Source organism: Syngnathoides biaculeatus, chromosome 3 (assembly GCF_019802595.1).
Source record: "Syngnathoides biaculeatus isolate LvHL_M chromosome 3, ASM1980259v1, whole genome shotgun sequence".
Classification (NCBI taxonomy): Eukaryota; Metazoa; Chordata; class Actinopteri; order Syngnathiformes; family Syngnathidae; genus Syngnathoides; species Syngnathoides biaculeatus.
Window position 1 is genome coordinate 38,004,440 of NC_084642.1, and position 17,659 is coordinate 38,022,098.

Here is a 17,659-nt window from a genome sequence, read left to right on the forward strand (position 1 = left end):
ACTACTGCCACTAGTCAACACATTTCCATCTCTACCCTTCCCTGGATCACATCCTTCCCATTTCTATCCCTCTGTCTGACCAACCTGTAGAGATTTTTACTCTTCTCCTTTTTTATGTCCAACCTGGTGTACATGTCATAATATGCCTCTTGTTTAGCCTTCCCCACCTTTACCTCTGCCCAACGTTGCATCTCAATGTATTCCTTTTTTTTGCCTCTCTTCAGTCCTTTCGGTGTCCCACTTCTTTGCTTACCTGTGTCTTTGTGTGACTTCCTGTATTTTGGGGTTCCACCACCGAGTGCCCATCTCCCCTTTTCTACCAGAAAACACACCAAGTACTCTCCTGCCTGTCTCTCTGATCACCTTGGCTGTAGTAATCCAGTTTTACGGGAGCTCCTCCTGTCCATCGAGAGCCTGTCTCACCACTTTCCAAAAGGCTGCACAACATTCTTCCTTTCTCAGCTTCCACCACATGGTTCTCTGCTCTACCTTTTTCTTCTTAATCTTCCTCCAGTCAGTACAGTCATTAACCTCCTTCAGATTACATCGTCTGCACAAAATATAATCCGCCTGCATGCTTCCACCGCCCCTCTTGTAGGACACCCTGTGTTCCTAACTCTTCTGGAAAAAAGTGTTCACGACTGCCATTCCATCCTTTTTGCAAAGTCCACCACCATCTCTTCCTCAAAGTTCCCTTCCTGGATGCCGTACTTACCTATCACTTCTTCATCGATGACCCCTTACTCCATTTCTCTTCCCATCTACTCCATGGTAAAATAATTTAAACCCTGCCCCTAAACCTCTAGCCTTACTACTTTTCCACCTACTCTCTTGGATGCACAATACATCAACCTTTCTCCTAATCATCATGTCAAGCAACTCCTGAGCTTTTCCTATCATCGTCCCAACACACAAATTCCCTACACTCAGTTGTAGGCTCTGTGCATTACTCTTCTTCTGCAGATGAATCCGCTTTCCTCTTCTTCTTTGTCTTCGACCCACAGTAGCTCAATTTCCACCAATGCCCTGCAGGTTAACAGTGCAGGGGGTGTGTGTTGTTAACCCGGGCAAAGACCAATCCGACCAATGATGGATCCAGGCTGGCCAAGCAATATGTGATTGCTAAGGGAAAATACTGGAGTGAAAGAGGAGTTCAGTGAGGCTATGGAGAAATACTTTGATTGCTTCGAAGAAATTCTGGTCTACCATCTGGTCGGTCCAGGTTAGAAAGCAATGCACTAGCAACACTTATAAAGGTGATGGGGCACTGCTGTTGTCGAGCTAGGACTTTCACTCCTCAGTGCTACTTGCATACCTTCCAATGAGGAAGCAAGACTCGAGTGACTTCACAGTGTATACACTCCCGTTTCCTTGTATTGATTTAATTTCTCACATTCTTTCCAAGGGTCATACATTATTTAGTTAAACTAACCCATATGTCTGACATCAATTTAGCTACGTAAGTCTTTAATGACATGCTTTTTCTTCTCCCTAGATGTCCTGCGGGTTCAAACACTCAGCTGTGGTCACAGCTGATGGAAAGCTTTTCACTTTTGGCAATGGTGATTATGGCAGACTTGGTTTGGGAAACACTTCCAACAAGAAGCTGCCAGAGAAGGTTATGGCTCTGGAAGGATACCAAGTTGGTCAGGTCAGATTTACTCAAGGGAACATTTAATTTTTAGATTGAGATTTTTTTAGTTTAGCTCCTATGAGTATTTTTATTGTTTTTGTCTGCAACACGTCAACACCGTGTCTTACAATTTCCTTTGTTTTTATCTTCAGGTTGCATGTGGTTTAAACCACACATTGGTTGTTTCTGCTGATGGAATGATGGTGTGGGCATTTGGAGATGGAGACTATGGAAAACTGGGACTCGGGAATTCTACAGCCAAGTCTTCACCTCAGGTTAGGCCTGCTGGATAATCTGAGCAGTATGGTTGGGACGAAAAATTGTAATAGTTGTGTTCGAGTAGCTAATGTAATTGATAATCATTTAAATTTTTAATTCCTAGAAGGTGGAAATGCTGTGTGGAATTGGCATAAAAAAAGTGGCTTGTGGAACACAGTTCTCTGTGGCTTTAACAAAAGATGGCAAAGTTTTTACCTTTGGTAAAGGTATGTTCAAATAGTCATTTTTATTTCAAACTAATATGAAATAAAGTAGTAATAGTAAACATTTATTTTATACCGTATCATAATCTATTAAGTGTATCAATATAAATCATTTTGTCGTTTTTTTCTTAGTTCTGTTTCAAAAATGTTTTCATCTGCCGTAGACCGCCTAATTGGTTTGCCAGAAGCCCGAGCAAGGAATCACAACCGTCCCCAACAAGTTCCCGCTCTGTCTGGGATTCACATTCAGGATGTTGCTGCAGGGGCTGAGCACACTTTAGCTCTCTCCTCAACAGGAGATGTATACACTTGGGGAAGCAACTTAGAGGGCCAGGTAACCCACAAAAGTTCCATTGTGAAACTCCCATGTGTCAAATTCCGCTTATCGGCAGGACTAATCAGGAGAAATGTCCTGACCAACTCTCCATTTAAAGGGTTGAGCCACCCCTTTACCCCAGCCGACTCTAACGCCGTACACGCAGGGGGACGGAAGCTTCTTAAGTCCGTGTCGAGATGAACTCGTCTAGGTGAACTAACTGCCTTTAGTTTTGCAAAGCCAATCCGGTCTGCCCTCACTTATCAGCCTTTATTGAGTAACCTTACAGAGTAAAAGGATGACAAAGTGATCGCTTCGCTTTTGCACAGCTTCATCTCTTATGAATCGATTGCACTTGTCATTGACCTAGTAAATTTAACAATCCTTGTTGGGATCGTACGGATTTATTTTTATATTAAGCCAGAGTTTATCAATGAGTTACTTTTTAAAATGTAATTTACGACTAGGTGTTATTAATGTCGTTGACTATCAATCTTTAATGAGGTAGTATGGTAAAAGATGAGACAACTCATTATAAGAATGACAACGATTGAAGGAAATGGAAATTTAAGTATTTAATAAAATTATAAAAGTTGTTCAGATAACATTCATTATTCGACAGTTACTGCTGCCAGACGCGGGGTACAAATTGCAATGTTGAGGCAAAATCGATGTTAATTGAACATAAATCAATAAAACAAAATAATGTTTAATATGGTGATAGAGATGGTAAGTAGGAATGAGTAAATGATAAAAGTAATGAAAAACATTAAAAATGAAGTAAGGTTAAAAGTATTCAAAAGCATTAGGTTATCGGGAAGGTGTACATTTTTGAGTGAGCCTTTTCAGGGTGATCAAGTCCTACGAAGCTCCAAGCCTAATTTAGTCATAAGGAATTTTAGGACGAAGGAATAATTGTAAAGCCAACTTGTCCTCCAGGGTGACCACATAATATCGATGGTATTGCCCCTCAATTACCTTATTATAGTAGTAGTTTTACTCTCGCCCAATCAAAGAAGAAGAAATAAAAAATAATCATCCTTAACTGCTCGCAGCCTTCTTCCTGTCAGCTTGTTCTTCTTACTCCCAAAGAGGACCTTTTGTCTCCTTGCCTATGTGAAACAAACAGAAAGCCTCGTATTTCTGTGTCCAAAGCTTTTATAGCTTTTTGGTCGAACATTCTGGAAGGTTTTGGCTTGCTTACGTCCAGTACCTTTTGTTCTTCTGTCAAGTACCTTTCGCCATTCCTGGGTTGTCTTGTGATGCCCTTTTCATCTCACTCAAAGTAGGGCCAGGACCCCGCAAATGCAACCATTACTTCCCTGAACATCAATAAGCAATAATTGTATCTAGTAGATATAATTACGGTCTCTTTTAAATTCACTCTAGTTTTTAAGCAATAGCAATAAATGTATCAACATTCTTGTGAATACATTTCTCTCATGTATTCAACAGGCTTGTTCTTGTTGGTAGCACATCGTTTGTTGCCTTGTCTGAGAGAGACAGTCATACACAGGTTATATTCTTTTATACAAAGCAGCGAGATAGAAAGAATATCAAAACCACAAGTTAAAACTGCATTAAAAAGATAGGATCAGTGCTTGTAGGCATCCTGTGTGGTAATTCAAGGGTGTTGTACGCTTCCTGTTCAGCAAGTCAACAATGTTGCAAACATCCTGTTTGCTTCGCCGCTGTTAACCACAGGGTTTCAACAGCTGCTGAAATTGACCCTGTTGTCTTTATTTTAGAAACAAAGATGTGAATACAAAGATATAAAATCAATTGGGTTTTTAAGGTTACTGACTTTGGTTTATGTATGTAATGCGGTAAAATGATAAGTGGGAAGGCTATGTTTATTGGAGAGACTTTTGCTGTGCTGGCGATCCGCTCAAAGTATAATTTAGTTTGGCAACATCTAGTGTTCAAATTGAGAGTTGGTTCTAGGGCTCAGCTCAACACATGAACCCTAACCACACAAGCCAATTACTATCAATTTGCTCCATTGCTATACGTGGCATGGCAACCTATTTGACACATGTAAACTCCCACGATGACTTCTACTATATTTTTCAATAGCAGTCCTCATGTGTACTGCAAATTGAATATACTGTGTTTTTTTCAATGGATTTGTTGAATATGTTATATCTTCAGCTGGGTCTCGCCCACACCAACCACGTAAGAGAACCTACCCTGGTGACAGTACTCCAAAACAAGGGCATCAACCAGATCACTGCTGGACGCTGCCATAGTGCAGCCTGGACTGCTCCTGCAGTACCCCCCCGAGCACCAGGTAATAGTATATATATATATATATATATATATATACATATATATATATATACATATACACACACACAAACACACACAACTTGACTCTCACTCAGTATTCGTTGGAAATACACAGGACAAAAATATAAATGCAACACTTTGTTTTCTTCCCCTTTTTTCATGCACTGAACTCAACTATGAACAATTTTTTTACATGTATACTACAGGCCTCCCTCGGTTTTCGCAGTTAATCGGCACGAGAACCACCCGCGAAAAGTGGAAAACCGCAAAGTAGCAGGGATTTATGTTTGTGGGTACCCGAATGTTTCAAATATGTAAACAGTATTTGTACTTTGCTTATTTGAAACAAAAGAGGTATTTAGTTAAATCTTTATTGATATAACCTTATATAATGTATTTTCAGCATAAGTCGCAGTCGGTGCTGCCCTGGGTACGACATACAGAACAAGAAACAACATAGCAACAAGAACAAAAAACAAAAGACATTTCTGTTTATCGGAACTATTCCTTATAAGACGTGCAAGATGTAAAATCTAGATAGATAAGTGTGTTAATGTCAGTTTGAGCAAAGGGAGCAGAATAAAGTGACCGATCGTGCGGTCTACAAAAATAAATAATACATAAAAAAAAAATTATACATATAGGTTCATTGATCAAGAATTTAATGACTTAATAGCCATTGGGCTAAAACTGTTCGAATACCTACTACTTTTGACTTTCGTTGATATGTAATGCTTTCCCGACAAAAGGAGCTGGAAGAGCTGGTGGCCAGGATGTGGAGGGTCCGAAAGGATCCTGCCTGCTCTGGACCTAGTTCTCATGTGCAAGTCCTCAATAGTGGGTCACGTTGTGCTGACAATCCGTTCAGCGGTTTTGATTGTCCGTTGCTGTCTGAGTTTGTCCTTTTTTGCGACGGCCCCAAACCAAACTGTGAAGGAGGTACACAGTACCAGTCACTCACGTTTGATGAGCGCGATCATGCTCGCGCGCCATCGCACTCCCAAATCTGCACAGTCGAGCACGAAAAATCACGCGTGTAAAATTTGTTACGAGTAGAAAAATGGAAAGACGTCGCTAAATATGTGTCGTCTTGACATTCATTTACGTGTTTATTTCATAAACATTGGTAACAAAACACACCTGATCCTCAACAATTACTATTCACCCGGAAACTGGAAATTCAAGTTAACCGTACTGAGCATGTTCGGAAGTAATGCCAACAGCGCATGTTATGAGCTGCTTCACATACTGCGAGTGCATTTACGTCGAAAGCCATCAACAAAATGAGCGATGTCAAAGGAAATTCAGTTACACCAGGAGTGCTCAATGCGTTGATCGCGAGGCAGTTTTGGTTGATCGTGTGACAACGTGCCCCCCAACACCCCCCCCCCCCCCAAAAAAAAAAAAAAGATGTTAGACTAACATCCACCTCGTGGGTCGTGGCTGGGTCTTTTAACATGACAATGACCCAAAGCACACAGCCAGGAAAACCAAGGAGTGGCTCCGTAAGAAGCATATCAAGGTTCTGGCGTGGCCTAGCCAGTCTCCAGACCTAAACCCAATAGAAATTCTTTGGAGGGAGCTAAAACTCTGTGGTTCTCAGCGACAGCCCAGAAACTTGGCTGATCTAGAGAAGATCTGAGTGGAGCTGTGGGCCAAAATCCCTCCTGCAGAACAACTACAGGAAACGTTGACCTCTGTAATTGCAAACAAAGGCTACTGTAACAAATATTAACATTGGTTTTCTCAGGTGTTCAAATACTTATTTGCAGTTGTATTACACAAATAAATTGTTAAAAAAAATCATACATTGTGATTTCTGTTTTTTTCTTTTTAGATTATTTCTCTCACAGTGGACATACACCTAAATTGTAAGGTAAATTAAAAATGGAAATTTCAGACCCCTCCATGATTTCTGAAAGGGAGAACTTGCAATATAGCAGTTTGTTCAAATACTTATTTTCTTCACTGTATTTCAAATCTGCAGTCGAAGCTGTTTAGGTCGTCAGCTAGCCCGCTCTTGTTTTCTACTGGGGTAGAACTTTTATTTTAGTTCGTGAGTGATTGTAATCCGTGCCAAACTGATTTAGAGTCATTAGCGCCGAATGTTTTTCCATTGTTTTTGCAATGTTATTTTCTTTAGTCAGCTGGTTTCTAGTGCGATTGTAGAGGGCCCCGTCCCCACGACAATATGCAATTCTTTAGCCTGGCGGAGTTGTCTAAGTCTGTCTGAAAACCACGGTTTGTTGTTTATTGAACGTGCGAAAAGTTTTTGTTGGTACACACCCTCCTCACAGAAACTGACATGGGTGGTAACAGTATACGTGAAATCATTAAACTGCGCACCTACTTTTCAAAGACTTTCCAGTCCGTGCACTCAAAGCAACTTTTGAAGCTCTAATTTTGCCTCTTCATTTTGCCTATAATGTAAATTCAAAAAACCTACTGTATTATATTACTGTATAGTCACCATTTATCACTTGGAGACTTCTGCTGGAGCTGGTGTGTGGGTACCACGTTTCATCAACAGTTCAGCATTTATACTTTACATACTTAAGACAAAAATTACAACACTACAAGTGTCTAGTTACACAATAACAATAAAATAACCTTTTTTGGAATACAGAAAGTCACAAAGCTAACTTCTTGTGTACCACTGAATGGCCGCGACACATTGTTGTGACATCACTTCCAGTACACCGCTGTTACATCACTTCCGTTTCGCCGATGTGGTGCCCCCTCATCGACAAGAGGAACTTTTGCTCGCGTCTCACCATCTCTAACCCGTTCTGGCCACATCTGCACGAATCCTCTTTTTTTATTTCTTTAGGGCGGTCCAAAACGTAACAAACACAGCAACCATGAGTTGATGAATAAACAACCTTAAGCAAACAAAGTAAATGCGAGTCAATACATGCTGCATGTTGGCTTGAAGTTTGTCTGAAAGTGCGTGCTGAACAAATACTGTCATCTCAATGGTGTGATGGTGTGTTATTTAATATTTTGTTTTCATTTAATCTGTCAATCTGTTTCACCCACATTTGTGTCACTAGTAAGGTTGCTGAGCAATGTTGATTAACGGCTGGCTCACTTGCCTTCCTATTGATGACGCAGCTGCTGGCCGTCCAAACTTGCATTCACTCAGAAGTGCAATATTCTAATTAAATTATATTTATTGTACGTACAATACTTATTTACGAGAGAATCCAAAAACACATGCTCCTTTACTAATCTGTATACGAGTGGTGCTTACCTCTTACTTGCGAGGCATAACTTTGGATCTGCTTCGGGGCTTAATTTCACATTAAAATTCTCAACATACAGTATTTTCCAAATGGATTTTTGTCACTTGTCAGAGGGGAAACTCCACTTGTCAGCTATTGTAGCCTCTTCTGACCAGACTTCAATGAAACACACCTCATGAGCGGCTCTGAATATATTTAGTGGGGCGATTAAAGTATTTTGTCAGTCACCAACTGCACAAGTTGTCCCACTTAAAAGATTAGAGAGGTCTGTAATTTTTGTCATAGGTAACCTCTGCTATAAGAGACAATGAGGCAGACAAAGAAAATCTCTGATTTTTAATTTATTCCCAAATTATGGTGGAAAATAAATATTGATCATCTAGAAACAAACAAGATTTCTGACTCAGAATAAAAAACACTGGTCCACAACCCCAGTCACATTCCAAACTCCACTTAAGAACAAAGAGCTGTCAAAGGACACATGAAACAAAATTGTAGACCTCCACCAGACTGGTAAGCCTGAATGTGCAAAACATAAGCAGCTTGATGTGACGAAATCAACTGCAGAAGCAATTATTAGAAAACCGTGCACATACAAGACCACTGATAATCGCCTTTGATATATGGCTCCACGCAAGATGTCACCCATTGGGGTCAAAATAATGATCACAAGAACATTGAGCAATAACCCCAGAACCACAAGGGGGGACAGTAAATGACCTGCAGAGAGGTTGGACCGAAGTAGCAAAGGCTACGGTGAGTAACACACTACGCCACCAGAGACTCAAATGCTGGATTGCCACACGTCCCACTACTTGAACGATTACATGTCTAGGCCTGTCCTGACCTGACCTGATATTTGCTCGAGAGCATTTGGATGATCCAGAAGAGGATTGAGAGAATGTCAAATAATTTGATGAAACCAAAATAAAACTTTTTGGTAAACACTTAACTTGGTGTGTTTTTGTAGGAGAAAGAATGTAGAGTTTTATCCAAAGACCTACCTACTGTAACGCATAGGGGTGGAAACCTCATGCTTTGTGTGATTTTTTTTTTTTTTTTTTTTTTCTTATCTGTCACACAAAGGTTTCAAATCCTCAAACCAATTTTAAAATCCCTCAGAGACAACCCAAGGAAATACAAAATACAGTTTTCAAATGAAAAGTCAATTTATTAAAGCATAAATATTTTTTCCAAACCTTTCAGACCCTCTGGAAAAAGTAATTGCTCGCCTTGTTAAATCACAGTCGCTGTGTCTAACCACAAATTTAAGAAAGGTAAGTTCAATTTCAACTTAACTCAAATTCAATTCAACAAGCCACACCCAAACCTTACCAACATACTTGTTGAATTAAGAAATCACTTAAATAGAATCTGTTGGAGAAAGTAAAATTGGCTACAAGATTTCAAGAACCAATGCATCATGCCACGATCAAAAGAAATACCAGAAGAAATGAGATAAAAAGTGATTGAAGTCCATCAGTCTGGAAAGGGTTACAAAGCCATTTCCAAGGATTTGGTGCTCCAGTAAACCACTGTCAGAGCCATTATCCACAAATGGAGAAAACTCGTAACGGTGGCATTCCCAGGAGTGGACTATCAACTAAAACTACCCCCAAGAGTACGACGACAACTCATCCAGGAGGTCACAAAAGAACTTCGAACAACAACTAAAGACCTGAAGGCCTTGCTGGCCTCAGTTAAGATCAGTGTTCATGACGCCACCATAAGAAATACACTGGCCAAAAACGGCATCCATGGGAGGGATCCCAGAAAAACCTGCTGTCAGCAAAGAATACAAAGGATCATTATTAGGTTCAGGGGACAATTGCTTTTTCACAGAGGGCAGATCACAATGTATTATGCGAACATCAATGTTCAAGGGAATTCCAGTCTAGCCTCATCTGTCACCCTATCCATTTCCACTACAAACAGGAAGCAGTTCAGTCCTGATGAGTCCCACCTCCACTTTAAATTCTTCTCTTAGACCTACGGCTCACCTCACCACTGTTCTGCTGCCTTCACACGTCCTGTACTATTCTAACATACTTCTCTGCTACTCCAGACTTCTGCATGCAGTACCAAAGTTCTTCTATTGGTACCCTTTCATAGGCTTTTTATAGATCCATAAAGACACAAAGTAGCTCCTTCTGACGATCTGTGTACTTTTTCATTAGCATCCTCCAGGGAAATAATGCATCTGTGCTACTCTTTCGCAAATACTCCTGTCCTGAGTATCCTCCACTAATCTTTCCCATAACTTCATTGTGTGTCTCATCAACTTTATTACTCAATAGTTCTTGCAGCTCTGCACATCACCTTCTCCTTTAAAATCAGGCTGTGCTTTTCTGATATTTTTTTTTCCTCATTTTTGGTGAGGTATAGCGATGAAAATTACAGGCCCCTCATCATTGTAATTGGGAGGACTTGCACTGTATTTTTCTTGCGACACAAAAGGATATGTCAGAAGTCAGGCAATATATGACAGAGTCAGCACATCTTGACAGCACGCAAGCCAAGCATGTAAAAAAATGGACTTGCTTCAGTGCAGAGATAGTGGACACCATGATTATTGCTCAGGTGTGCTTAAGACTGCCCATTATAAAAGGCTACTCTAAAATGTATAGCTTGACTGTGTTGTGTGGATAAAATCTTGATGATTGAGTTCAATTCTTGAAAATTGGGAACAAAAACAAAGGTTTGCTCTTGGAGAGTGGAGGCCCCGGTGAGAAACGGTCTCACGACCCCTGGTTTACCAAACCAATGCTCTATCCACTGAGTTGAAAAAAACCATGACTCTCTATTTCTGATTCCAAAAGTAGTTCATAAATTGAATGTGTAAATACGATGAGGCGATTAAATATTTTTAGGGTTTAACACTTATAATGGCTCTCTGAGGGAAACCATAACTACAATGTGGCCCCTGACAAAAATCTGTTGACACCCCTACCATAGGCGCTTCCCCACCCCAGGAATCTTAAAGGGAACTTAACTACCCTGGTAGCTTGAGTTCCCCCTGAGTCCCCACCGCAAAATACTACCAGGGTACGGAAGGTTCCCCTTGGAGTACTTAGTTTCTCCTGGTGTGTAAGTTCTTAGCTGAGGAGGCACCCTTTGAGGAGGCAGGCTTTGCTGACAAACACTTTTTTTTTTTTGACAGACCTCTAGGCATCTCATTTGTTTACTTTTTCATTCACACAGCCGCCTTTACTGGATGCGGCGTCACGCAGGGCTCAAAATAGCGGGATTAAAAGACAAAAAGCAAACTTTGAAACACCGATTTAACCTTTTCCCGGTGAGCTGTGCTTGGTGGACGTGGAGCAGGCTGGACAAAGCTGGTGGTATCACTTCATGAATTGGTCCGATTCTCTCTCAATTCAGTTGAGCCCAGCTGTAAACGTGTGCCACTCTCGAAACTCCTCCGCCAAAGGCACCACTCATTGGGTGGTGAGAGCATCAGAGTTTGAAGGGGCCGCCGACGAGGCTACACACTTTGTGGCACTTATGATGGTCTGTTAAAATGTTTTACAAGGAACTTAGTGACTCACTACTCAGCAACCTCTGGTATTCATTAAAGAACCAGACCAAAGTCGTGATGTGCACCTCTTGTTAATAATATTCAATAATCCTCATACAGTATGGAGTTGGTCTTTCTCTTTCAACTGACACTTGTTTGCATTGTCAGGCTCTTCAGTGCCTCTCAAGCTTGGTCTGCCTGTGGCTGTGCCTCCTCAGTACAGTGTGCTTAAGGAAGTAAGCATGGAAGCAGTGAGGGGTCGGCTACGCCTCCTTTATCATTTTTCTGACCTCATGTACTCATCTTGGAGACTTCTCAACCTCAGTCCTAACAACCAGGTGGGCATTTAAAAGAAACTACACACGCACAGACACCAAACTTACATGGAAATGGCAAAAAACTAAATCTTTGGCCACCGTCATCTTTCAGTTACTGAAAGCAATTCATTTAAATTAAATTCCCCATCTGTTGTCAAGATGCCATTCTCTGAAAAAAATAGAAAAATGTCTTACCCATTCCTTCCAGGTTTAGTACAGTATTAATAAGTAGCACATAATAATGTGTTGATAATTAGGGTGTCTATTTGGCAGAGCTGCAACTCCCGCTACAACGCAGGTACCTGGGGCATTGTTCAGGGTCAGTTAAGACCCTTGTTAGCCCCCAGAGTGTACACTCTACCAATGGTACGCTCTATTGGCAAAACCATGGTGCAAGGCAAGAACTACGGTCCTCAGATCACTGTCAAAAGAATCTCCACAAGGTCAGTCCCTTTCATCTCAGGTTATTCCATCGTTGCTCGTTATTAAATTTTTTTTCTCCATCTTTGACTTTTTTCAGAGGTCGGAAATGTAAACCCATTTTCGTGCAGATTGCCCGTCAGGTTGTGAAACTGAATGCTTCAGACCTTCGTCTTCCCTCAAGAGCCTGGAAGGTGAAGCTGGTTGGGGAGGGAGCTGATGACGCAGGGGGTGTGTTTGATGATACTATCACTGAGATGTGTCAGGTATGGACGACTCATCAGTTCCTTGTTGCCTGGTGATTGGTAGTTCTATTACTTTTGTTGGTCTGCCAATTTGTTCATAGGAGTTGGAGACCGGTGTGGTAGACCTGCTCATCCCCTCCCCCAATGCCACTGCAGAGGTTGGGTACAACAGAGACAGGTGAGACAAGCAATAGAGCCTGACTGGTGGGTTTTTTGGGGCGAGTACAAATATTGAGGGCCAAACAAAGCTTATATAGGAGCTGATATGTGAATTATGAACATTGATATACACGATAGTTACTCCACATTAACAAATTCTTATAAGTAAGTAAGTACGTTTCTTTCGGCTTGTCCCTTTCGGGGTCGCCACAGCGTGTCATCTCAGATGAACGCACATATATGTTTGGCACAATTTTTACGCCGGATGCCCTTCCTGACACAACCCTTCTCAGGGAGTGGAGGCCCCAGTGGGATACGAACCCACAACCCTGGTTTACCAGACCAGTGCTCTAACCACTGAGCTACAGGGCCTCCACATTATGAAATTCTTATACCCAAAATATGATTCAAGACAAAGTAGAGCACTACTAATTCACAAAATCTTCTTTGCAATATTCCTTAGTCAGATACAAGCAAGCTATTAAAGTTGGAGCCACCCAGTAATTGCAGAAGGCTCCAAAATGAATGCTGAATCAAACATTAAAAACTGGAAACAAAGGTTCATTACAAACACAGTTAGAAATCATAACATCACTTTAGTACACTTCAAGGAACTAGTTAGTAGTGAGAATATTGGCACATTGTTTTCGATTTACAATTGATTTCAACAGGAAAAAAAATCCCCAAAACTGACTAGTAATTTTAAGGCTTGTTTTCTGAAAATCAAATATTTGATTTTCAGCTAAACATTGGCCCACCCACATTTTGTTCAGCCCATCACAGCCTGACTTGCAAATGGCGAAAGATAATGATGTTTCCTCATTGAACTTCTATTCATGTATTCTCAGGTGTCATTGTTGGAAGACTCGTTTAAAAAAAAAAAAAAAAAAAGACAATCGAAATGGCTCCTTAAGGAGATATAGCCATGTCATCAGACATAATTTTTGCAGATTCATTTTGACATACACGGTTTAATTTCCTGTTGATTGCATCACAAATGCCTCCCTATTTATGCCCACAGATAGCTCTCAAAATATTAGAACAATCGGCCCAGTATTGATTGATTGAGTGATTTTGGCACCTTTCCATATCAGCCACTTCAATAATCTCACACATTCATTTCCACGTATATACAGTGAGTATAGAAAGTATTGAGACCCCTTTAAAATTTCACGTCGCAACCATTTGCTTTTTTTTTTTTCCCTCATTGATGTACACACAGCACCCCATATTAATGGGGAAAAAATGAAATTGTTGAAAGATTAAAAAGAAAAATATGAAATGTCACACAGCTGTAAGTACCCTTTGCTCAGTATTTACTTGAAGAAATCTTTTCAGCTAATACAGCTATAAATCTTTTTGGGAATCATACAACAAATTTTCCATACCTGAATTAGGTGATCCTCTGGCATGACTCATTGCAGATCCTCTTCAGTTATGCCAGGTTGGATAATGTTGGTGGACAGGCATTTTCAGGTCTCTCCAAGGATGCCCAATTGGGTTTAAGTTGGGCCTTTGGTTGGGCCATTCAAGAACAGTCACAGAGTTGTTCTGAGGCTGCTCCTCCTTAATTTTATCTGTGTGCTTAGGCCACCACCATGCTTCACATTTGGGACTGTATTAGAGATGTGATGGCAGAGCCTGTTTTTCTCCACACATACCACCTAGAATTAAAGCCAAAAACTTCAATGTTGGGCTCATCAGACGAGAGCAGGAATCGGGAACCTTTTTGACTGAGAGAGTCATAAATGCCAAACATTTTAAAATGTAATTTCAAAAGAGCCATACAGTATTTAAAAAACTTAAGTACAGGTGTATTTACACATTTATGTAAAACCAGCACATTAGAGTACAATAAGTCTCAGAATTATTGAATTAACATTGTTACGCTGTTGGTAGTATGTAGGATGATTCTGGTGGTGGGTAGGAAGATTAAGAAGACAAAGGTAGAGCAGAGAACCATGTGGTGGAAGCTGAAAAAGGAAGAATGTTGTGCAGCCTTCCGGAAAGAGGTGAGACAGGCTCTCGATGGACAACCGAAGCTCCCGGAAGACTGGACGACGACAGCCAAGGTGATCAGAGAGACAGGCAGGAGAGTACTTGGTGTGTCATCTGGTAGGAAAGGGGAGAAGGAGACTTGGTGGTGGAACCCCAAAATACAGGGAGTCATACAAGGAAAGAGATTAGCGAAGAAGAAGTGGGATACTGAGAGGACTGAGGAGAGGTGAAAGGAGTACATCGAGATGCGACGTAGGGCAAAGGTAGAGGTGGCAAAGGCTAAACAAGAGGCATATGAAGACATGTACACCAGGTTGGACACGAAAGAAGGAGAAAAGGATCTCTACAGGTTGGCCAGACAGAGGGATAGAGATGGGAAGGATGTGCAGCAGGTCAGGGTGATTAAGGATAGAGATGGAAATGTGTTGACTGGTGCCGGTAGTGTACTAAATAGATGGAAAGAATACTTTGAGAAGTTGATGAATGAAGAAAATGAGAGAGAAGAGTTGAAGAGGCAAGAGTGAAGGACCAGGAAGTGGAAATGATTACTAAGGGGGAAGTCAGAAAGGCACTACAAAGGATGAAAACTGGAAAGGCAGTTGGTCCTGATGACATACCGGTAGAGGTATGGAAGCAATTTGGAGAGATGGCTGTGGAGTTTTTGACCAACTTATTCAACAGAATACTAGCGGGCGAAAAGATGCCTGAAGAATGGAGGAAAAGTGTTGTAGTTCCCATTTTTAAGAACAAAGGGGATGTTCAGAGCTGTGGGAACTATAGAGGAATAAAGTTGATGAGCCACACAATGAAGTTATGGGAAAGAGTAGTGGAGGCTAGACTCAGGACAGAAGTAAGTATCTGCGAGCAACAGTATGGTTTCATGCCTAGAAAGAGTACCACAGATGCATTATTTGCCTTGAGGATGCTCGTGGAAAAGTACAGAGAAGGTCAGAAGGAGCTACATTGCGTCTTTGTGGATCTAGAGAAAGCCTATGACAGAGTACCAAGAGAGGAACTGTGGTACTGCATGCGTAAGTCTGGTGTGGCAGAGAAGTATGTTAAAATAGTACAGGACATGTATGATGGCAGCAGAACAATGGTGAGGTGTGCCTTAGGTGTGACAGAGGAATTTAAGGTGGAGGTGGGACTGCATCAGGGATCAGCTCTGAGCCCCTTCCTGTTTGCAGTGGTAATGGATAGGCTGACAGATGAGGTTAGACTGGAATCCCCTTGGACCATGATGTTCGCAGATGATATTGTCATGTGCAGTGAAAGCAGGGAGCATGCAGAGGAACAATTGGAAAGATGGAGACATGCACTGGAAAGGAGAGGAATGAAGATTAGCCGAAGTAAAACAGAATATATGTGCGTGAATGAGAAAAGTGGAGGGGGAAGAGTGAGGCTACAGGGAGAAGAGATAGCAAGGGTCGACGACTTCAAATACTTGGGGTCAACAATACAGAGCAATGGAGAGTGTGGTCAGGAAGTGAAGAAACGGGTCCAAGCAGGTTGGAACAGCTGGCGAAAGGTGTCTGGTGTGTTATGTGACAGAAGAGTGTCTGCTAGGATGAAGGGCAAAGTTTACAGAACAGTGGTGAGGCCGGCCATGATGTACGGATTAGAGACAGTGGCACTGAAGAGACAACAGGAAGCAGAGCTTCTGTTAGCAGAAATGAAGATGTTGAGGTTCTCTCTAGGAGTGAGCAGATTGAATAGGATTAGAAATGAGCTCATTAGAGGGACAGCCAAAGTTGGATGTTTTGCAGACGAGGTTTGAGAGAGCAGACTTCAATGGTCTGGACATGTCCAGAGGCGAGAGAGTGAGTATATTGGTAGAAGGATGCTGAGGATGGAGCTCCCAGGCAAAAGAGCGAGAGGAAGACCAAAGAGAAGGTTTATGGATGTGGTGAGGGAAGACATGAGGGCAGTTGGGATTAGAGAGGAAGATGCAGGAGATAGGCTAAGATGGCAAAAGATGACACGCTGTGGCGACCCCTAACGGGACAAGCCGAAAGGAAAAGAAGAAGAAGAAGACGCTGTTGCTAACCATCGATAACAAAGGTACTTCTTATCATTCATGCAACTTCCGGTGCTGCATGGTTTTGCTGACCACTTTATAGTCTGTTTCATACATCGTAGCTTCATACAGGCGTTGAGACCTCCATCCGTTAACCGTGAATGTAATTCAATTTGATTTGCCATCATGATGGTACGATGGTGAACAGTTCTTGCCAACAAAGGCATGTCTTTTATTCATTTGATGATCTTGTCTTTTTGTGAAATTGTCAAAATGTTTATTGGCAACATCAAGTACGAATGCATTGGCATACACCCCGTCTGTGAATTTAGACACACAGCAGAAACCTCTCTCTCTCCACAAAGGCTTTCCATTCTTGTTGAAAACTCATCTTTTTTTTCTTTGAGTGACCTGCGTACATCGACACCAAACTACAGCAACCCCACGAGGGGAAAATGTGTCTGCGTCATTTGCGTTGCCTGCACGACAGAAATCACATGTACAGTATGTCCTTATGAGGGCTCTGCGAGCCATATACAACCATTAAAAGAGCCAGATATGGCTCATGAGCCATAGGTCCCTGACCCCTGGACTAGATGTTTCTGACAGTCTTGGAGTCATTCAGGTGTTTTTGAGCAAACTCCATGCCGGCTTTCATCTGGCCACTGTAGGGATTTGCGAGTTTGGACCCTACGCGTGTTCACGAGTCGAGGAAGATATGACCAATGATTAGAAAAAGTTAACAGCAAATGGATTTATTACAAAGGAATGTGAAGTACAGACGTCCGGGTCTTATCTAGGTATCTGTCCAACACAAGACGTGTGTCTTCTGGCAGGATAGCTAAAGAAGAAGACAAAAGCTGCCCAGTAACACAAGGTTTTTATATGTATGGGTCCATGGTAGAAGTGGCTAAACCCCAACCACCCACACCCACCCACCCCGCAGTCTGGACCTGGGCTGAGATGGTAACTTTCCGCTCCTTATCTGGTGTCGTTCATCTCCACGGCAACGCCTGGGAGA

The 17,659-nt window shown here is 41.7% G+C and overlaps 1 protein-coding gene across 10 annotated transcripts in view; it reads left to right on the forward strand.

Moving 5' to 3' along the window:
• The window catches only part of herc1 (HECT and RLD domain containing E3 ubiquitin protein ligase family member 1), a 219,481-nt gene that overhangs the window by 191,874 nt on the left and 9,948 nt on the right, over positions 1-17,659 (forward strand). For all 10 annotated transcript variants that reach the window (XM_061815706.1, XM_061815707.1, XM_061815705.1 and 7 more), the window contains 9 exons: positions 1,496-1,651; positions 1,786-1,908; positions 2,016-2,118; positions 2,280-2,449; positions 4,583-4,721; positions 11,651-11,820; positions 12,073-12,242; positions 12,320-12,485; positions 12,566-12,642. In XM_061815706.1, coding sequence (XP_061671690.1) covers positions 1,496-1,651; positions 1,786-1,908; positions 2,016-2,118; positions 2,280-2,449; positions 4,583-4,721; positions 11,651-11,820; positions 12,073-12,242; positions 12,320-12,485; positions 12,566-12,642 — 1,274 coding nt within the window. The remainder of the gene's footprint in view (positions 1-1,495; positions 1,652-1,785; positions 1,909-2,015; positions 2,119-2,279; positions 2,450-4,582; positions 4,722-11,650; positions 11,821-12,072; positions 12,243-12,319; positions 12,486-12,565; positions 12,643-17,659) is intronic.